This window comes from Oncorhynchus kisutch, linkage group LG7, assembly GCF_002021735.2.
Source record: "Oncorhynchus kisutch isolate 150728-3 linkage group LG7, Okis_V2, whole genome shotgun sequence".
Lineage (NCBI taxonomy): Eukaryota > Metazoa > Chordata > Actinopteri > Salmoniformes > Salmonidae > Oncorhynchus > Oncorhynchus kisutch.
The window spans coordinates 8626982-8649481 of NC_034180.2; the positions used below are offsets into that span (position 1 = coordinate 8626982).

The window sequence follows — 22500 nt, forward strand, 5'->3', positions numbered from 1 at the left end:
TCGGTGATTTTTTTTTTCTTCCACCTGCAATGTCAGAGTCCTGAACCAACTCGTATCATTCAGTTATGGTGGCCACTAGACGGCAGTGTTCTAGCTTAAACCCATTTCCAAACAAAGGCAGCCCAACTTGAAAAAGTACAATGCTCTGGTCATTGGCTGGTTGCTCCCGACCCATAGGAAATCCCACCCAGTTGACCTACTGTAAAAAGTCGGAAGCCCTCAATGGAAATGGCCACCTAGAGTCCTCTATCCAGCTCTATGAGGAACCCAGTCTCGGTCGTCAATAAACCCCTAATAGCATGCAGGGATGACTGCAGCTCAACACACTGTTTCAACGGATAGTAATACAACCAGATGTACACTATTAGCATACTGTAAATCCATAGACAACGATGATGAACAAAGAGGGAGAGAGACCTGGGGGCTTGGGAGCTGCAGAGCACGTGAGAAACGTTCTTCCAACAGCCATTAGTGAAAGGGTTCACTCCTCCCCTAAACTTCCCCGTCACCTGGAGAGAGAGAGAGAGAGAGAGAGAGAGAGAGAGAGAGAAGAGAGAGGAGAGAGAGAGAGAGAGGACGGCGAAAGGATAGAGAAAGAGACAGGGAGAGAAAGAGACAGGAGGAGGGAGAGAGAGAGAGACAGGAGGGAGAGAGAAAGAGACAGGAGGTAGAGAAAGAGAGAGGAGGGAGAGAGAAAGAGAGAGGAGGGAGAGAGAAAGAGAGAGGAGGGAGAGAGAAAGAGGAGGGAGAGAGAAAGAGAGGAGGGAGAGAGAAAGAGACAGGAGGGGGAGAAAGAGAGGGGGAAAGAGAGAAAGGAGAGAGAAAGAGACAGGGGGGAGAGAGACAGGAGAGAGAAAGGAGATAAAAAAGAGAAAGATGACAGAAGATTTTTTTTAAATAGGTTATTCATTTTCCTCAAGACATCATCCATTCATCAACACGACATATTTAAAGTGTAAACATCAAACATGGAGCTCGAGCGCCAAAATACAAATGGGGGATAAATCGAGGGAGGGAGGGGTGAGGGAGAGGAGGACAGAGGATTATTCTCTCTCCTCGATGAGATGGATGACCCGTACATCTGCATTCAGGGGAGGGATGAAGGGAGACAGGGATGGAGGGAGGGGGTAGCGGGGGGGGGTCACATTTTGGAGGATTATCGTGGGGCCGTTGTAAAGATTAAATGTTTTGGGCCTTTAGGAACAACGTCAACACAAACGCACACCAACAGTTCAGTTCTCAGACAGCAACAAAAGAGGTGCTTTGTTTTCCAAGGGGATGAGCCTATCTCTCACTATTCTGTGATGACAGCTAATCTTTGCAATTGCAGGGTCAATTCTAGTCCAGGGGGCTACCAGATTTGGGTCCAGCCTCTTGGCAACTAAGATACTTTGAAAAAGGGGCAGTTATACCTGGTGTGTGTGTGTTATACTTGTTCGTTGGTGGTTCTCCCCCGGTGTGTGTGTTTGTACCTGTTCGTTGGTGGTTCTCCCCCGGTGTGTGTTTGTACCTGTTCGTTGGTGGTTTTGTCCCCCGGTTGTGTGTGTGTGTTGTACCTGTTCGTTGAAGTTCTCCCCCGGTGTGTGTGTGTTGTACAATGTTCGTTGGTGGTTTGTCCCTGGTGTGTGTGTGTGTGTACCTGTTCGTTGGTGGTTCCCCCCTGGTGTGTGTGTGTGTGTGTTGTACCTGTTCGTTGGTGGTTCTCCCCCGGTGTGTGTGTGCTGTACCTGTTCGTTGGTGGTTCTCCCCTGGTGTGTGTGTGTGTGTGTGTGTGTGTCCTGTACCTGTTCGTTGGTGGTTCTCCCCCGGTGTGTGTGTGTGTGTGTGTGTGTGTGTGCTGTACCTGTTCGTTGGTGGTTCTCCCCCGGGCCACCAGTACCATGTGGAAGCCAGTGAGACCAGCCACCGGGATGAAGAAGAGACCAGCCACACACATCACTGCCATACTGAGAGACCAGGGGTTAAGGAGGCAACAGAGACGCCAAATAACACACTCACCGGGCGTGTCGCAAATGGCACCCTATTCCTTACATAGTGCACTACGTTTTGACCAGCGCTCATTCGGGACGCAGGAAGAGACTCCCGAAGAAAAAAAAAAAAAGAGTGTTGAAAATGAAATACTCGGGAGACGCACGCCGTCCGACAGACAGAAACCCAGGAATCTACCGCCCCAAAAACACACACAGGAACCAAACTACACATCCAACCGCACACAACAAAACACACACACACACTAACCCTCACCCCCGACGCCCAGACTCGTGGCTTGTCGGACATCCCAACACCTATGTACAGGATACGTGACGGCAGAGTGGACCGTGTCCAGCTGCTGTGTGTGGTAGAGGACGTAGAGCAGGCCGAAGCCAAACACTCCCATGATGTGGACCGTCAGGGACAGCAGGAACAGGAAGAAGTGGCGGTAGTTCCTCCGGCCGATACAGTTGTTCACCCACGGGCAGTGGTGGTCGAAGTCCTGGAGGAGGGGAGAGGGGGGGGGGGGGGGGGGCAGGAGCAAAAAGGGCGAGTTAGACACATTTGTACAAAGTTAAAAGAGACAGTGCGAGATTTGGTCTGTTATATGTGAAACACTGACAGTAGAAGTCAGTCTCCACTGTTTGTGCCCAGTACGCGTGTTGCACTTTCACTTGGAGAGGACGAGAGCTTTGCGCCAGAGCGTCCAACTCTTTGTTCGGGCGCCCCCCTCCCCCTGCAAGGGTGGTCGCCTCTCTGGTCTCATAGGATAGTGGAGGCTATTATATTGACCTTCGATAACAGTGGGTTGAATCCCTGGGACGGGGCTGAGGGCTCATTCCACCACAGGTTTGTTCAAAGGCATCTCTTAAGAGCTGGGCTCTCCTGGAGAACTACCTTCCTGTAGGTTTTCACGCCACTTGTAAACGAACCTGATTTAGCCTCTCAACCAGGTACTTATTCAAATCAGGTGTGCTAGATTAGGGTTGCAGTGAAAAGCTACAGGACGATAGCTCTCCCGGGAACAGGGTTGGAGAGCCCTGCTTTAGAGGATACGTGATGTTGACCCCGTCCAGCTGCATGTTGATGTGAGATGGTGTGTGTGTGTGTGCCTACCTCCACACAGTTGTCACACACGGAGCAGTGTGAGCAGCGGGGCGGTCTGTAGAAGCGGCAGGTGGAACACCATTTCATCCTGACCTGGATGCCCCGGATCTCCACCGTCTTATAGAGCGGGGCGCGGAAATCATCCTCCTTGTCCTCATCCTCATCCGCTGGAGAAACACAAACACTGTTAATAAACTAGCTTGAACATACACCCTTACTTAGATCAGTATGAACACACACCCTTACTTAGATCAGCATGAACCCCCCCCCCCCCTTATTAGATCAGCATGAACACCCCCCCCCCACCTTACTTAGATTAGCACCCCCACCTTACTAGATCAGCATGAACAATCCCACCCCTTACTAGATCAGCACGAACAATACCACCCCTTACTAGATCAGCATGAACACCTCCCCCTTACTAGATCAGCATGAACACCTCCCCCTTAGTAGATCAGCATGAACAGCCCCCCCCCTTACTAGATCAGCATGAACACCTCCCCCTTAGTAGATCAGCATGAACAGCCCCCCCCCTTACTAGATCAGCATGAACAACTCCCCCCCTTACTAGATCAGCATGAACGCCTCCCCCCCTTACTAGATCAGCATGAACACACCACCCCCCCTTACTAGATCAGCATGAACACCCCCCCTTTATTAGATCAGCATGAACAACCCCCTTAACGACGAGACGGCCTACAGGGAGGAGGTGAGGGCCCTCGGAGTGTGGTGTCAGGAAAATAACCTCACACTCAACGTCAACAAAACTAAGGAGATGATTGTGGACTTCAGGAAACAGCAGAGGGAACACCCCCCCATCCACATCGATGGAACAGTAGTGGAGAGGGTAGCAAGTTTTAAGTTCCTCGGCATACACATCACAGACAAACTGAATTGGTCTACTCACACAGACAGCATCGTGAAGAAGGCGCAGCAGCGCCTCTTCAACCTCAGGGGGCTGAAGAAATTCGGCTTGTCACCAAAAGCACTCACAAACTTCTACAGATGCACAATCGAGAGCATCCTGGCGGGCTGTATCACCGCCTGGTATGGCAACTGCACCGCCCTCAACCGTAAGGCTCTCCAGAGGGTAGTGAGGTCTGCACAACGCATCACCGGGGGCAAACTACCTGCCCTCCAGGACACCTACACCACCCGATGCTACAGGAAGGCCATAAAGATCATCAAGGACATCAACCACCCGAGCCACTGCCTGTTCACCCCGCTGTCATCCAGAAGGCGAGGTCAGTACAGGTGCATCAAAGCTGGGACCGAGAGACTGAAAAACAGCTTCTATCTCAAGGCCATCAGACTGTTAAACAGCCACCACTAACATTGAGTGGCTACTGCCAACACACTGTCAATGCCACGGACTCTACTCCAGCCACTTTAATCATGGGAATTGATGGGAAATGATGTAAATATATCACTAGCCACTTTAAACAATGCTACCTTATATAATGTTACTTACCCTACATTATTCATCTCATATGCATACGTAGATACTGTACTCTATATCATCGACTGCATCCTTATGTAATACATGTATCACTAGCCACTTTAACTATGCCACTTGGTTTACATACTCATCTCATATGTATATACTGTACTCGATATCATCTACTGTATCTTGCCTATGCTGCTCTGTACCATCACTCATTCATATATCCTTATGTACATATTCTTTATCCCCTTACACTGTGTATAAGACAGTAGTTTTTTTGGAATTGTTAGTTAGATTACTTGTTCGTTATTACTGCATTGTCGGAACTAGAAGCACAAGCATTTCGCTACACTCGCATTAACATCTGCTAACCATGTGTATGTGACAAATAAATTTGATTTGATTTGATTTGATTTAATAGATCAGCATGAACACCCCCCCTTACTAGATCAGCATGAACACACCACCCCCCCTTACTAGATCAGCATGAACACACCACCCCCCTTACTAGATCAGCATGAACACACCACCCCCCTTACTAGATCAGCATGAACACCCCCCCCCCCTTACTAGATAAGCACGAACACCCCCCCCCCCTTACTAGATCAGCATGAACACCCCCCCCCCCCTTACTAGATCAGCATGAACACTCCCCCCCTACTAGATCAGCATGAACACTCCCCCCTTACTAGATCAGCATGAACACTCCCCCACTTACTAGATCAGCATGAACACCCCCCCCCTTACTAGATCAGCATGAACACCCCCCCCCCCTTACTAGATCAGCATGAACACCCCCCCTTACTAGATCAGCATGAACATCCCCCTTACTAGATCAGCATGAACATCCCCCCTTACTAGATCAGCATGAACATCCCCCTTACTAGATCAGCATGAACACACCACCCCCCCTTACTAGATCAGCATGAACACCCCCCCCCCTTACTAGATCAGCACGAACACCCCCCCCCCTTACTAGATCAGCATGAACACCCCCCCCCCTTACTAGATCAGCATGAACACTCCCCCCCTTACTAGATCAGCATGAACACTCCCCCCCTTACTAGATCAGCATGAACACTCCCCCACTTACTAGATCAGCATGAACACTCCCCCACTTACTAGATCAGCATGAACACCCCCCCCTTACTAGATCAGCATGAACACCCCCCCCCTTACTAGATCAGCATGAACACCCCCCCCCCTTACTAGATCAGCATGAACACCCCCCCCCCCTTACTAGATCAGCATGAACATCCCCCCCCCTTACTAGATCAGCATGAACACCCCCCCCCCCCTTACTAGATCAGCATGAACATCCCCCTTACTAGATCAGCATGAACATCCCCCTTACTAGATCAGCATGAACATCCCCCCTTACTAGATCAGCATGAACATCCCCCTTACTAGATCAGCATGAACATCCCCCCTTACTAGATCAGCACGAACACCCCCCCCTTACTAGATCAGCACGGACACCCCCGCCCTTACTAGATCAGCACGAACACCCCCCCGCCCTACTAGATTAGCACGAACATCCCCCCTTACTAGATCAGCATGAACACCCCCCCCTTACAAGATCAGCATGAACGCCTCCCCCCCTTACTAGATCAGCATGAACACACCACCCCCCCTTACTAGATCAGCATGAACAACCCCCCCCTTATTAGATCAGCATGAACAACCCCCTCAATAGATCAGCATGAACACCCCCCCTTACTAGATCAGCATGAAAACACCACCCCCCCTTACTAGATCAGCATGAACACACCACCCCCCCTTACTAGATCAGCATGAACACACCACCCCCCCCTTACTAGATCAGCATGAACACACCACCCCCCCCTTACTAGATCAGCATGAACACACCACCCCCCCCTTACTAGATCAGCATGAACACCCCCCCCCCCTTACTAGATCAGCACGAACCCCCCCCCCCCTTACTAGATCAGCACGAACACCCCCCCCCCCTTACTAGATCAGCATGAACACCCCCCCCCCCCCTTACTAGATCAGCATGAACACTCCCCCCCTTACTAGATCAGCATGAACACTCCCCCCCTTACTAGATCAGCATGAACACTCCCCCACTTACTAGATCAGCATGAACACTCCCCCACTTACTAGATCAGCATGAACACCCCCCCCCCCTTACTAGATCAGCATGAACACCCCCCCCCCCTTACTAGATCAGCATGAACACCCCCCCCCCCCTTACTAGATCAGCATGAACATCACCCCCCCTTACTAGATCAGCATGAACACCCCCCCCCTTACTAGATCAGCATGAACATCCCCCTTACTAGATCAGCATGAACATCCCCCTTACTAGATCAGCATGAACATCCCCCCTTACTAGATCAGCATGAACATCCCCCTTACTAGATCAGCATGAACACACCACCCCCCCTTACTAGAACAGCATGAACACCCCCCCCCCCCTTACTAGATCAGCACGAACACCCCCCCCCTTACTAGATCAGCATGAACACCCCCCCCCTTACTAGATCAGCATGAACACTCCCCCCTTACTAGATCAGCATGAACACTCCCCCCCTTACTAGATCAGCATGAACACTCCCCCACTTACTAGATCAGCATGAACACCCCCCCCCCCCTTACTAGATCAGCATGAACACCCCCCCCTTACTAGATCAGCATGAACACCCCCCCCCCCCCTTACTAGATCAGCATGAACATCCCCCCCCTTACTAGATCAGCATGAACACCCCCCCCCCCCCCCCTTACTAGATCAGCATGAACATCCCCCTTACTAGATCAGCATGAACATCCCCCTTACTAGATCAGCATGAACATCCCCCCTTACTAGATCAGCATGAACATCCCCCTTACTAGATCAGCATGAACATCCCCCCTTACTAGATCAGCACGAACACCCCCCCCTTACTAGGTCAGCACGGACACCCCCGCCCTTACTAGATCAGCACGAACACCCCCCCGCCCTACTAGATCAGCATGAACATCCCCCTTACTAGATCAGCATGAACATCCCCCTTACTAGATCAGCATGAACATCCCCCCTTACTAGATCAGCACGAACACCCCCCCCTTACTAGATCAGCACGGACACCCCCCGCCCTTACTAGATCAGCACGAACACCCCCCCCTTACTAGATCAGCATGAACACCCCCCCCCCCCTTACAAGATCAGCATGAACATCCCCCCTTACTAGAGCAGCATGAACATCCTCCCTTACTAGATCAGCATGAACATCCCCCTTACTAGATCAGCATGAACATCCCCTTACTAGATCAGCATGAACATCCCCCTTACTAGATCAGCATGAACATCCCCCCTTACTAGATCAGCATGAACATCCCCCTTACTAGATCAGCACGAACATCCCCCTTACTAGATCAGCACGAACATCCCCCCTTACTAGATCAGCACGAACATCCCCCCTTACTAGATCAGCACGAACATCCCCCCTTACTAGATCAGCACGAACATCCCCCCTTACTAGATCAGCACGAACACCCCCCCCCCTTACTAGATCAGCACGAACACCCCCCCCCCCTTACTAGATCAGCACGAACACCCCCCCCTTACTAGATCAGCATGAACACCCCCCCCCTTACTAGTTCGGCACGAAACACCCCCCCCCCTTACTAGATCAGCACGAACACCCCCCCCCCCTTACTAGATCAGCACGAACACCCCCCCCCTTACTAGATCAGCACGAACACCCCCCCCCCCCCTTACTAGATCAGCACGGACACCTCCCCCCTTACTAGATCAGCACGAACACCTCCCCCCTTACTAGATCAGCACGAACACCTCCCCCTTACTAGATCAGCACGAACACCCCCCCCCCCTTACTAGATCAGCACGAACACCCCCCCCCCCTTACTAGATCAGCACGGACACCCCCCCCCCCCTTACTAGATCAGCACGAACACCCCCCCCTTACTAGATCAGCACGAACATCCCCCCCTTACTAGATCAGCACGAACACCCCCCCCCCTTACTAGATCAGCATGAACATCCCCCCCCCCCTTACTAGATCAGCATGAACAACCCCCCCCCCCTTACCAGATCAGCATGAACACCCCCCCCTTACTAGATCAGCATGAACATCCCCCCCTTACTAGATCAGCATGAACATCCCCCCCTTACTAGATCAGCATGAACATCCCCCCCTTACTAGATCAGCATGAACATCCCCCCCTTACTAGATCAGCATGAACACCCCCCCCCCTTACTAGATCAGCATGAACACCCCCCCCCTTACTAGATCAGCATGAACACCCCCCCCCCTTACTAGATCAGCATGAACAACCCCCCCCCCCTTACTAGATCAGCATGAACACCCACCCCCTTCCTAGATCAGCATGAACACCCACCCCCTTCCTAGATCAGCATGAACACCCCCCCCCTTACTAGATCAGCGCAAACACCCCCCCCCCCTTACTAGATCAGCATGAACATCCCCCTTACTAGATCAGCACGAACATCCCCCTTTACTAGATCAGCACGAACATCCCCCTTTACTAGATCAGCACGAACATCCCCCTTACTAGATCAGCATGAACATCCCCCCTTACTAGATCAGAATGAACACCCCCCCCTTACTAGATCAGCATGAACACCCCCCCCCTTACTAGATCAGCATGAACACCCCCCCCCCCTTACTAGATCAGCATGAACAACCCCCCCCCCCTTACCAGATCAGCATGAACACCCCCCCCTTACTAGATCAGCATGAACATCCCCCCCCCCTTACTAGATCAGCACGAACACCCCCCCCTTACTAGATCAGCACGAACACCCCCCCCCCCTTACTAGATCAGCACGGACACCTCCCCCCTTACTAGATCAGCACGAACACCTCCCCCCTTACTAGATCAGCACGAACACCTCCCCCTTACTAGATCAGCACGAACACCCCCCCCCCCCCTTACTAGATCAGCACGAACACCCCCCCCCCCCCTTACTAGATCAGCACGGACACCCCCCCCCCTTACTAGATCAGCACGAACACCCCCCCCTTACTAGATCAGCACGAACACCCCCCCCCTTACTAGATCAGCACGAACACCCCCCCCCTTACTAGATTAGCACGAACATCCCCCCTTACTAGAGCAGCATGAACATCCCCCCTTACTAGATCAGCATGAACATCACCCCTTACTAGATCAGCACGAACACCCCCCCCTTACTAGATCAGCACGAACACCCCCCCCTTACTAGATCAGCACGAACACCCCCCCCTTACTAGATCAGCACGAAACCCCCCCCTTACTAGATCAGCACGAACCCCCCCCCCCCTTACTAGATCAGCACGAACCCCCCCCCCCCCTTACTAGATCAGCACGAACACCCCCCCCTTACTAGATCAGCACGAACACCCCCCCCTACTAGATCAGCATAAACACCCCCCCCCTACTAGATCAGCATGATCACCCCCCCTTACTAGATCAGTTTGAACACACACCCTTACCTAGATTAGCATGAACAACCCCGCCCCCTCTTACTAGATCAGCATGAACACACACACAAATACACAGCATAGGCAGTAGACAGCCATATAGGGAGTTTGCAGGGAGCATGAGATGTTGTTTTTCATCTGTGCAACACACACACCTCTGGGGAAGATGCCCGGGTCCATGAAGGTGGCCATGCAGAAGTTGGCCAGGACGAACAGGAAGGTGACACCGTTGTAGATCGGCACGACAACCGAGAACTGCTCCGACAGCCATGGACACCTGAAAGAGAGACGGAGGGAGAAAAAGAGAGGGAATTAAGTTAGATCAATTGTCTTTATTCATAACAAGAAGCACAGTGTTTTTGACAGGGAGGGCAGTGGCACTACAGGAGCAAAACTGTCAACAGTATCTGTTTAGGAAGAGCTTGTCTCATTGCCATGGGAACGGGGTGACCCACATATGGGGACCACATGTTGCATAGACAACGGGCCAACACCCTGAAAACCAGGGAGAGAGACAGAGAGAGATAGTTCATGCTAGGTTTAGCCAAGACTGCGCATTTGTCTAGTGAATAAAGCACTTTCTGATTGAACCAAGTTGAGCAAATTCAGAGGAAGACGGATTGAAAAAAAGAATGAGAGAGAGAGAGAGAGAGAGAGAGAGAATGACAGCTCTTTATTAAGGGTGACAGATGCTGGCCTATTTTCCCTCTATTCCAGCATGGTGGTGGTTGTTGTTGTAATCTGGAGCAGAGATATGACCTGACAGGCCGCTCCAGACACACTGACAGGAAACGACCTACACCTGCCTGACGAGCTCCACACACACCCTGACGTTGATCTGTCCTGTCTATCCTACTCTGCACTACTACGGTCACACACTCAACTGTGTGTGAGTATGAAAGAAAAGAGAGAGTGCTGAGGAGCATGTTGAGTAGAGAGAGAGCTGAGAAGCATGTTGAGTAGAGAGAGAGCTGAGGAGCATGTTGAGTAGAGAGCTGAGGAGCATGTTGAGTAGAGAGAGAGCTGAGGAGCATGCTGAGTAGAGAGAGAGCTGAGGAGCATGCTGAGTAGAGAGAGAGAGAGAGCTGAGGAGCATGTTGAGTAGGGAGAGAGAGAGAGCTGAAGAGCAGGATGAGTAGAGAGAGAGAGAGAGAGAGAGAGAGCTGATGAGCATGTTGAGTAGAGAGAGAGAGAGCTGAGGAGAATGGTGAGTAGGGAGAGGGCTGAGGAGCATGTTGGATAGAGAGAGAGAGCTGATGAGCATGTTGAGTAGAGAGAGAGAGCTGAGGAGAATGGTGAGCAGGGAGAAAGCAGAGGAGCATGTTGATTAGGGAGAGAGCTGAGGAGCACGTTGAGTAGGGAGAGAGCAGAGGAGCATGTTGAGTAGGGAGAGAGAGAAAGAGAGGGCTGAGGAGCATGTTGAGTAGAGAGAGAGAGCTGAGGAGCATGTTGAGTAGGGAGAGGGCTGAGGAGCATGTTGAGTAGGGAGAGGGCTGAGGAGCATGTTGAGTAGGGAGAGAGAGCTGATGAGCATGTTGAGTAGAGAGAGAGAGCTGATGAGCATGTTGAGTAGAGAGAGAGAGCTGAGGAGAATGGTGAGCAGGGAGAAAGCAGAGGAGCATGTTGATTAGGGAGAGAGCTGAGGAGCACGTTGAGTAGGGAGAGAGCAGAGGAGCATGTTGAGCAGGGAGAGAGAGAAAGAGAGGGCTGAGGAGCATGTTGAGTAGAGAGAGAGAGAGCTGAGGAGCATGTTGAGTGGAGAAAGAGAGCTGAGGAGCATGTTGAGTAGGGAGAGGGCTGAGGAGCATGTTGGATAGAGAGAGAGAAAGAGAGAGCTGAAGGAACATGTCGAGTAGAGAGCAGCTGAGGAGCAAGTTGAGTAGGGAGAGAGCTGAGGAGCATGTTGAGTAGGGAGAGAGCCGAGGAGCATGTTGAGTAGGGAGAGAGCTGAGGAGCATGTTGAGTAGGGAGAGAGCTGAGGAGCATGTTGAGCAGGGAGAGAGCTGAGGAGCATGTTGAGCAGGGAGAGAGAGAAAGAGAGAGCTGAGGAGCATGTTGAGTGGAGAAAGAGAGAGCTGAGGAGCATGTTGAGTGGGAGAGGGCTGAGGAGCATGTTGGATAGAGAGAGAGAAAGAGAGAGCTGAGGAGCAAGTTGAGTAGGGAGAGAGCCGAGGAGCATGTTGAGTAGGGAGAGGGCTGAGGAGCATGTTGAGTAGAGAGAGAGAGCTGAGGAGAATGGTGAGCAGGGAGAAAGCAGAGGAGCATGTTGATTAGGGAGAGAGCTGAGGAGCACGTTGAGTAGGGAGAGAGCAGAGGAGCATGTTGAGCAGGGAGAGAGAGAAAGAGAGGGCTGAGGAGCATGTTGAGTAGAGAGAGAGAGCTGAGGAGCATGTTGAGTGGAGAAAGAGAGAGCTGAGGAGCATGTTGAGTAGGGAGAGGGCTGAGGAGCATGTTGAGTGGGAGAGGGCTGAGGAGCATGTTGGATAGAGAGAGAGAAAGAGAGAGCTGAGGAACATGTTGAGTAGAGAGCAGCTGAGGAGCAAGTTGAGTAGGGAGAGAGCTGAGGAGCATGTTGAGTAGGGAGAGAGCCGAGGAGCATGTTGAGTAGGGAGAGAGCTGAGGAGCATGTTGAGTAGGGAGAGGGCTGAGGAGCATGTTGAGTAGGGAGAGGGCTGAGGAGCATGTTGAGTAGAGAGAGAGAGAGAGCTGAGGAGCATGTTGATTAGGGAGAGAGCTGAAGAGCATGTTGAGTAGGGAGAGAGCCGAGGTGCATGTTGAGTAGGGAGAGAGCTGAGGAGCATGTTGAGTAGGGAGAGAGCCGAGGTGCATGTTGAGTAGGGAGAGAGAGAGAGAGAGAGAGCTGAGGAGAATGCTGAGCAGGGAGAAAGCAGAGAAGCATGTTGATTAGGGAGAGAGCAGAGGAGCATGTTGAGTAGGGAGAGAGCTGAGGAGCATGTTGAGTAGGGAGAGCGAGAGAGAGAGCTGAGGAGCATGTTGAGTAGGGAGAGAGCCTAGGAGCATGTTGAGTAGAGAGCTGAGGAACATGATGAGTAGAGAGCTGAGGAGCATGATGAGTAGAGAGCGAGAGAGCCGAGGAGCATGTTGAGTAGGGAGAGAGAGAGCCTAGGAGCATGTTGAGTAGGGAGAGAGAAAGAGAGCTGAGGAGCATGTTGAGTGGGGAGAGAGCTGAGGAGCATGTTGAGTAGGGAGAGAGCTGAGGAGCATGTTGAGTCGGGAGAGAGCTGAGGAGCATGATGAGTAGAGTCCTGAGGAGCATGATGAGTAGAGAGCGAGAGAGAGCTGAGGAGCAAGTTGAGTAGGGAGAGCGAGAGAGAGAGCTGAGGAGCATGTTGATTAGGGAGAGAGCCGAGGAGCATGTTGAGAAGAGAGAGCTGAGGAGCATGTTGAGTAGGGAGAGAGCTGAGGAGCATGTTGAGTAGGGAGAGAGCTGAGGAGCATGTTGAGTAGAGAGAGAAAAAGAGAGAATTGAGGAGCATGTTGAGTAGAGAGAGAGAGAGGGCTGAGGAGCATGTTGAATAGGGAGAGAGCTGAGGAGCATGTTGGGTAGAGAGAGAGAAAGAGAGAGCTGAGGAACATGTTGAGTAGGGAGAGAGCTGAGGAGCTGTTGAGTAGAGAGAGAGCTGAGGAGCATGTTGAGTAGAGAAAGAGCTGAGGAGCATGTTGAGTAGAGAGAGAAAAAGAGAGAATTGAGGAGCATGTTGAGTAGAGAGAGCTGAGGAGCATGTTGAGTAGAGAGAGAGAGAGGGCTGAGGAGCATGTTGAATAGGGAGAGAGCTGAGGAGCATGTTGGGTAGAGAGAGAGAAAGATAGAGCTGAGGAGCATGTTGAGTAGGGAGAGAGCTGAAGAGCATGTTGAGTAGGGAGAGAGCTGAGGAGCATGTTGATTAGGGAGAGAGCTGAGGAGCATGTTGATTAGGGAGAGAGCTGAAGAGCATGTTGAGTAGGGAGAGAGCTGAAGAGCATGTTGAGTAGGGAGAGAGCCGAGGAGCATGTTGAGTAGGGAGAGAGAGTGAGAGAGCTGAGGTGCATGTTGAGTAGGGAGAGAGAGAGAGAGCTGAGGAGAATGCTGAGCAGGGAGAAAGCAGAGAAGCATGTTGATTAGGGAGAGAGCAGAGGAGCATGTTGAGTAGGGAGAGAGCCGAGGAGCATGTTGAGTAGGGAGAGAGCCGAGGAGCATGTTGAGTAGGGAGAGCGAGAGAGAGAGCCGAGGAGCATGTTGAGTAGGGAGAGAGCCTAGGAGCATGTTGAGTAGAGAGAGAGAGCTGAGGAGCATGATGAGTAGAGAGCTGAGGAACATGATGAGTAGAGAGCTGAGGAGCATGATGAGTAGAGAGCGAAAGAGCTGAGGAGCATGTTGAGTAGGGAGAGAGAGAGAGCCTAGGAGCATGTTGAGTAGGGAGAGAGAAAGAGAGCTGAGGAGCATGTTGAGTGGGGAGAGAGCTGAGGAGCATGTTGAGTAGGGAGAGAGCTGAGGAGCATGATGAGTAGAGACCTGAGGAGCATGATGAGTAGAGAGCGAGAGAGAGCTGAGGAGCAAGTTGAGTAGGGAGAGCGAGAGAGAGAGCTGAGGAGCATGTTGAGTAGGGAGAGAGCCGAGGAGCATGTTGAGAAGAGAGAGCTGAGGAGCATGTTGAGTAGAGAGAGATCTGAGGAGCATGTTGAGTAGAGAGAGAAAAAGAGAGAATTGAGGAGCATGTTGAGTAGAGAGAGAGAGAGAGCTGAGGAGCATGTTGAATAGGGAGAGAGCTGAGGAGCATGTTGGGTAGAGAGAGAGAAAGAGAGAGCTGAGGAACATGTTGAGTAGGGAGAGAGCTGAGGAGCATGTTGAGTAGAGAGAGAGCTGAAGAGTATGTTGAGTAGAGAAAGAGCTGAGGAGCATGTTGAGTAGAGAGAGAAAAAGAGAGAATTGAGGAGCATGTTGAGTAGAGAGAGCTGAGGAGCATGTTGAGTAGAGAGAGAGAGAGGGCTGAGGAGCATGTTGAATAGGGAGAGAGCTGAGGAGCATGTTGGGTAGAGAGAGAGAAAGAGAGAGCTGAGGAGCATGTTGAGCAGAGAGCTGAGGAGCATGTTGAGTAGGGAGAGAGCTGAAGAGCATGTTGAGTAGAGAGAGAAAGCTGAGGAGCATGTTGAGTAGGGAGAGAGCTGAGGAGCATGTTGAGTAGGGAGAGAGCTGAGGAGCATGTTGAGTAGGGAGAGAGCTGAGGAGCATGTTGAGCAGAGAGAGAGCTGAGGAGCATGTTGAGTAGAGAGAGAGAGCTGAGGAGCATGTTGAGTAGGGAGAGAGAAAGAGAGAGCTGAGGAACATGTTGAGTAGAGAGAGCTGAGGAGCATGTTGAGTAGGGAGAGAGCTGAGGAGCATGTTGAGTAGGGAGAGAGCTGAGGAGCATGTTGAGCAGAGAGAGAGCTGAGGAGCATGTTGAGTAGAGAGAGAGAGCTGAGGAGAATGTTGAGTAGGGAGAGAGAGAGAGCTGAGGAACATGTTGTGTAGATAGAGAGAGCTGAGGAGCATGTTGAGTCGAGAGAGCTGAGGAACATGTTGAGAAGAGAGAGCTGAGGAGCATGTTGAGTAGGGAGAGAGCGAGAGAGAGCTGAGGAGCATGTTGAGTAGAGAAAGAGAGCTGAGGAGCATGTTGAGTGGAGAGAGAGAGCTGAGGAGCATGTTGAGTAGAGAAAGAGAGCTGAGGAGCATGTTGAGTGGAGAGAGAGAGCTGAGGAGCATGTTGAGTGGAGAAAGAGAGCTGAGGAACATGTTGAGTAGAGAGAGAGAGAGAGAGAGAGAGAGAGAGAGAGAGAAAGCTGAGGAGCATTTTGAGTAGAGAGAGAGAGCTGTGGAGCATGTTTAGTAGAGAGAGAGCTGAGGAGCATGTTGAGTAGAGAGAGAGAGCTGAGGAGCATGTTGAGTAGAGAGAGAGAGCTGAGGAGCATGTTGAGTAGAGAGAGAGCTGAGGAGCATGTTGAGTAGAGAGAGAGAACTGAGGAGCATGTTGAGTAGAGAGAGAGAACTGAGGAGCATGTTGAGTAGAGAGAGAAAGAACTGAGGAGCATGTTGAGTAGAGAGAGAAAGAACTGAGGAGCATGTTGAATAGAGAGAGAGCTGAGGAGCATGTTGAGTAGAGAGGAGTGTGTGAGTGTCAGGAGTATGTGTCTTTACGTCTGACGTTGCTCTGCTCTGTCCCATTGCCAGGGGTTAACTGACTGTGCACTACTCAATAACTGTCACACTACAGGCAGGCGGTAGGTGTGTCCAAATTTATGTGCATGTGAGTGTGTCTTTCTTGAAAGGCAGAGAACTCACCGAGTGAGGGTGTGTGTGGTGATAAGTGTTTATGTAAAGGTGTGGGTGTGTTTGAGGAGACGGTCTTGTGTGTGTGTGTGTGTGACTTGTGTAGGACGTGTTCACGCCATGCGTTTGAGCATCTGTGTATGATGTGTGTATATGACGTGTGTGCGTGTGTCCTGGAGGGGGGGGTATGGTCGTACTCACGTGAAGCAGAAGAAGAGTGTGGTGGATCCCACCAGGAAGGCCGTCGCCGCCGACACGGGCACGTAGCGGGACGGGCGAAGTGGCCGGGACGGGGAGGCGGTATGGGGGGGCGAGGGGAGGCCACCCGCACCCCCACTCTTACTGCTGCCCGGCATCACACAGGGGGAGAGGGGCTATAATGCCTTTGATTACTCAGGGGGGGGGGGGGGGGGGGGGGGTAGAGGGGAGGGGGGGGACGGTGGAATTACCCCACCCAGGGAGGGTGGGGATGAGGGGGGTAGGGAGGATTTGTTCGGGGTGTGTGGATGGAGGGATTATAGATAAAGAGGGAGGGAGAGATTAAGAGAAAGAGCACATAGAGGGAGAGACAGAGGGATTGAAGTGGTTAGAAAGGGAGGTAGAGGAGTCCCCTTCTCAATCGGACCAGGACGAGAGAAGACCAGCGTTTCTGCATGTTCACCGGAAAGAGGGGGGGAAAGAAAGAAGGGGTAGATTGGCCCCTCCCTAAACCGCGTGTTCAATAAAACAACTCTGTCCTTTTGCTTGAAGTTGTTTGACGTCTATTCAACTTGACCGTTGGCCTCGTCTAAGAGGAGGTGGTAAGATAAGACAGAGGCTATTTGAAAGGAGAGGGTAAGACAGAGATAGAAAGGGGGGGGGGTATTTGATTGAGATGCACTCTGCCAGCCGCTAGAGGCTTAAAAGAGCCTCCGCGATAAGGCTTTTGTTGTTCTGTCCTCCGGACAACACACAGGTCAACATAAAGGTCAACATGAAAGGTAAACAGAGCCACTACTTAAAGTCGTGCTCTTGTAAGATTGAGGCGTTGCCGCTCTATGCGTGAACTACTGGCTTATATAGGGGGGGGGGGGGGGACAACAACAACAACTTCTGCTCAATCGTGTGTCAATCTCAAGGCTGATACTTTTGAATTGCTTGGTTTTTCCTTTAGTCTTTAAACTGGTTCCTTACAGTGGATTTGGGTCAACGCCTTGACATTTTAAAGGGGAATTTCAAGAACTGTGCGCGTGCGTGCGAGAGGTAAATAACTTCATTGAAGGCTTCGTGATTTTACGATACAAAAATAAAATAGTGCAACAAATAGAAAAGAAGAAAAAGCTGTGATATGGCTTGATGGTTTGGGTGTGGAATATAAAAACCTTGGACGCTCCCTTTTCAAATGAAAACAAGTAGGATGTCCTAGTAAAACATAATGCGTATGATTTGGTGAAAGGGGTTTTAACTTACATTTCTTCTGAATTCATTACAATCCTACTCTCATCTAGTCGCCTTTGAAATGGTTTCAAAAACACAACTCGACTTTCGGGCGTCAAAATGTCAGTTAGGTACAGGGGATGAGGCAGATCGCCTTGGTTGACCTGCTATACATTCCCTGTTCAATGAAAGCCCGCAGCAATAACTTAATATTTCAAAGATCTCTGGTCCAGTTCAATGACATTGACCCAATAACCTTCTCCCCTCCCGGACTAAGATGACAGGTTGTTTTGGTCTGTAGCTTGGACGGTCTGTCGACTGCTCAGTCTGTACACTACTCGGTCTGTGATGCAGATTCGACTGAGTATGGATTTGGTTCTGACACAGACGTTTTTAAAAGGGTTTGAAGCGATTGAGGAGGTAGAGACCAACTGCAAGGTTTTTGATATGTCGCAGGTAAAAGACATAAAAAGGTCGCAACTTAAATCGTTTCTTTTCTGCCTCGATAGAAAGGAAGGCTATCACTGTAGCTGGTCTAGTGTGTAAACAGGTAGTCGATATGCATAATGAGGGAGAGAGAAAAACCAAGGGAGAGAGAAAGGCAGAGCAAAATGGCCTTTGATTGTGGCCAAGTGGGATTCTTGTCTCTGGTTATTTTACTCCCTGGTCGACTCAATCGTCATATGAGATAGGAAAAACAAAACATCAAAACGAGAGCAAAAAAAAAATCGGCGAAGACGAATATCAAGAAGTCAGCTAGTTTCCTTACTAGTTAAATGGCTGTCCCTTCAGTCCAAACAGCATCTTAAAAAATGCCAATGTGCGCGTAGACGGACTCTCAGACTTTGTTCTTCCTGGTCGGGGCATCCCTGAGCCAATGTGAGACAAGCAGGAAGTCTCAGCGGTCGATCCCACATATCCAAAACACCCTTAAAAGGTCCTCCTGAAAAAATGGTTGAAAAAAAAGGATAAAAAAAATAAAAAATAGCAATGTGAAGTTGAACCCAGAGAGGAAGGATGAGGGCCTGAAGATTAGAAGCTGGAAGCTGTATTCCCTAGTGGGGGGGCTGATGAGCTCCTCCCCAGTGTCTGTAGACTCAAGGCCCAGCTGTGTTAGCTAGCCAAGGAGAGAAAGATGAGGCGGGCTTGTTAGTTACATAAGCCTCCGTCTCACTGAGCGAGGCAGCCAGCCAGCCATTCCCCCAGGGCCATTCCTCTACTTCCGTCCCCCAGCGGAGTGCAACGAGAGGAGAGGGGGGGGGGGGGGGGGCACCCTCCCACCACGACCCCTGAGAACCAACTGAGTCTCGGAGCGCGAGTCTGAGTGACTGTGAGACGTTTATGTGACTCTCTAGGGCTACTTCTAGAGGAATGTGTGTGATTCTGTGTGTGTCTGTGTTAGTCTCTGTCTATCCGTCTCTACGTCTGTGTGAGTGTGTGTCTGTGCGAGTGTGTGTGGGTGTGTGTGTGAAGGGGGAGGGTGGCAGTTAGGAGAGCAGTGTGATAATCCGTAATAAAGAGAACATAAATCCAACAGGTTTTCCAACGGGCACGGTCGCTCTCTCCACCCCCGCTGTGGTGTCACTTGTGATCTTCCTCTCTTTAGCCAGATGTGTGTGGCAGGGCCTCTAGATGTCTGCCGGGATACAGCTCCTAGAAGGAGGGAGGAGGGGGGGGGGGGGGGAAGAGAGAACGAGGGAGGGTAGAGAGAGACAGATGGGATAGAGGGAAAGAAAAGGGGAGGGTGGGAATAAGAGGGGGGGGGGGGGGGAAGTGTGGGAGAGAGATACGCGTGTTTAGCTCCATCGTGAACCACGGACAATTCTATGGACGGACGGGGCTTCATCGTAAAACAAAACAGCATTCAATGTAGAGCACCAACTAGTCCCGCAGGAATGCTTCGGTTGTTCAACTAGCTTCTGCTGTGTAAGTTATCTGCTGCTGTCACTGTGTGTGTGTGTGTGTGCGCGCAAGTGAGTCCGTCAACCTCGAGTGTGTCTGTGGGCAATATATTTATTATTTCTTTCTCTCGTGCCAGCAATCATTCTGGTTCCTAAAAAACAAATCCATAAAAACAAGGTGTGTGATTGGGTCTGGCAGATATTCCGTTAGCCCTCCAGGGATTCATCTGAAAGAGTGTGAGAACAAAAATAGATAGATAGATAGTTGAGCCCTTATAACCAGGGCCCCGCGTGCCATTCAGACATGAGGGCGTGAACCGCGAACGTACGAGTGAGACTGAGTGAATGTGAGTGACTGTGATTCTGGGCCCGCGAACGTACGAGTGAGACTGAGTGAATGTGAGTGACTGTGATTCTGGGCCCGCGAACAACGCCACGGTTGGAAGGAAATGAGAGCGCGCTCTTCGAGACAGAGGGTACAACCTGAACTTGCACAATAACAACGCTCATTTTGCCGTTTCTCCAGAAGTCCCTACCCTCCTCTGTTGAAATACCTTCTCCAGAACCCCTTGTACACCACATTAGGTGAGAAGACGGGGATAAGACACCCGCACCTGAGATCAAGCGCCATTCAGACTCATGAATTTCACTGAACCACCACAGAGTCCTAAGTCCTTATTGACTCGTGGGGGGGGGGGGGGTGTGTGCATTTATACTGGCTTAGCATATACCCCCCCCCCCCCCAAAAAAATCGCAAAGTGCTTTAAACTGTTTTGGGTTGAATTGTCCGTTCCTCAAACCAATTAGGTGCTCCCTATCTCCCCTTCGACAGTTGAAGTAGTCAACTCAACACCGGTCACTTTGTGACATCCTTCCCAAAGGGGGGTGGGGGGGGGGGTCGTATTCATTAGGCGCCAGACAGAAGAAAACAGACAAAGAGGGAGGGAAGGGACTGACTCAACTAGTCCAATAAAAACATTTCCATTGCGCAACTCTTAAAATAAAAATGTAAAAAGATTTTCTCCAATGTGCCGCCTCTTACACCGGATAGGTCTGTAATTAGGGTGATGCACTTCTAAAACAGGCTGACTAATAGCACCCCCTCCCTGGAGGGGGTGCGTCACCTGAGTGGGTTGATTCACTGTTGTGGTCATCCTGTCTGGGTTGGCGCCCCCCCCTTGGGTTGTGCCGTGGCGGAGATCTTTGTGGGCTATACTCAGCCTTGTCTCAGGATGGTAAGTTGGTGGTTGAAGATATCCCTCTAGTGGTGTGGGGGCTGTGCTTTGGCAAAGTGGGTGGGGTTATATCCTTCCTGTTTGGCCCTGTCCGGGGGTGTCCTCGGATGGGGCCACAGTGTCTCCTGACCCCTCCTGTCTCAGCCTCCAGTATTTATGCTGCAGTAGTTTATGTGTCGGGGGGCTGGGGTCAGTTTGTTATATCTGGAGTACTTCTCCTGTCCTATTCGGTGTCCTATGTGAATCTAAGTGTGCGTTCTCTAATTCTCTCCTTCTCTCTTTCTTTCTCTCTCTCGGAGGACCTGAGCCCTAGGACCATGCCCCAGGACTACCTGACATGATGACTCCTTGCTGTCCCCAGTCCACCTGGCCATGCTTCTGTTCCAGTTTCAACTGACCTGAGCCCTAGGACCATGCCCCAGGACTACCTGACATGATGACTCCTTGCTGTCCCCAGTCCACCTGGCCATGCTGCTGCTCCAGTTTCAACTTCCACCTGACTGTGCTGCTGCTCCAGTTTCAACTGTTCTGCCTTATTATTATTCGACCATGCTGGTCATTTATGAACATTTGAACATCTTGGCCATGTTCTGTTATAATCTCCACCCGGCACAGCCAGAAGAGGACTGGCCACCCCTCATAGCCTGGTTCCTCTCTAGGTTTCTTCCTAGGTATTGGCCTTTCTAGGGAGTTTTTCCTAGCCACCGTGCTTCTACACCTGCATTGCTTGCTGTTTGGGGTTTTAGGCTGGGTTTCTGTACAGCACTTTGAGATATCAGCTGATGTACGAAGGGCTATATAAATAAATTTGATTTGATTTGATTTGACTAATAGGGGACATGCTTATAGATATCAGGCTCGGCTATGCAGAGACAGGAAGTGACGGTGACAGTCAGACTGATGACCTGAATCATTCAAACACTAAATACACATAATGTAACATGACCGCCCAGGTTCTTCTAAGTGTACGTCCCAAACGGCACCTCCGTTTCCTTTATAGCGCACTACCTTTCACCTGGGCCCCATCATTTTTATTTTAACTATAGGGCCCTGGTCAAAGGTAGTGTACTGTAAAGGAACTAGGGTGTAGTTTGGGACACAGCCCAAGTAAGGCTGGCCTGAGCCAGAACGGCGATACGAGCCCGATCTCCTGTTTCTGTAGTGGGAGGCAGCTTGAGGTATAAAGTACACCCCCTAGACAGGACGCTAGTCTGTCGCAAGGCCTCACCCCCGATCCGCCTCCTTGGATAGTAAAGCCTAACTGTTAATTCTGGACTTCAGAGTCTATGACAATCATCTATGACTGATACGTCTCCTTCCGGAATCTCCATCTCCATCTTAAGGAGGAGGGAAAGACAGGATAGTGACAATAATTCTGTATTTATTTATTGTTTAAATCGCTAGTATGTCTGTAACATATACTCTTCTCCTCTGCTTTGTGCTAAATTCCAATCGAATTTGTAAAACATATAGACCTCGGCTCTGCTTTGGGGCTACGTCCCAATCAAACTCATTAACCTCCTAGTATCCTCATCTCCTTTCCTTCATCATCATAAAGGCAGACCAGGAGTTATCCGACTAGACCAAGGAAAAACCACGGCGCTAGCTAGTTATAGCCATATAAATAAGGCCCAGAGTTTTCCCTAGACAGTTCACATGGTCGGGAACACCT

The 22500-nt window shown here is 50.8% G+C and overlaps 1 protein-coding gene across 1 annotated transcript in view; it reads right to left on the reverse strand.

Moving 5' to 3' along the window:
* The window catches only part of LOC109894775 (palmitoyltransferase ZDHHC5), a 26261-nt gene extending 9589 nt beyond the window's left edge, over positions 1–16672 (reverse strand). The window contains exons 1-6 of the mRNA XM_031828443.1: positions 16478–16672; positions 10128–10249; positions 3088–3245; positions 2301–2473; positions 1844–1946; positions 398–509 (exon numbers count right to left, since the gene is read on the reverse strand). Of these exons, the coding sequence (XP_031684303.1) occupies positions 398–509; positions 1844–1946; positions 2301–2473; positions 3088–3245; positions 10128–10249; positions 16478–16632 (823 nt within the window). The 5' untranslated portion in view covers positions 16633–16672. The remainder of the gene's footprint in view (positions 1–397; positions 510–1843; positions 1947–2300; positions 2474–3087; positions 3246–10127; positions 10250–16477) is intronic.
* Positions 16673–22500: the final 5828 nt, after the last annotated feature.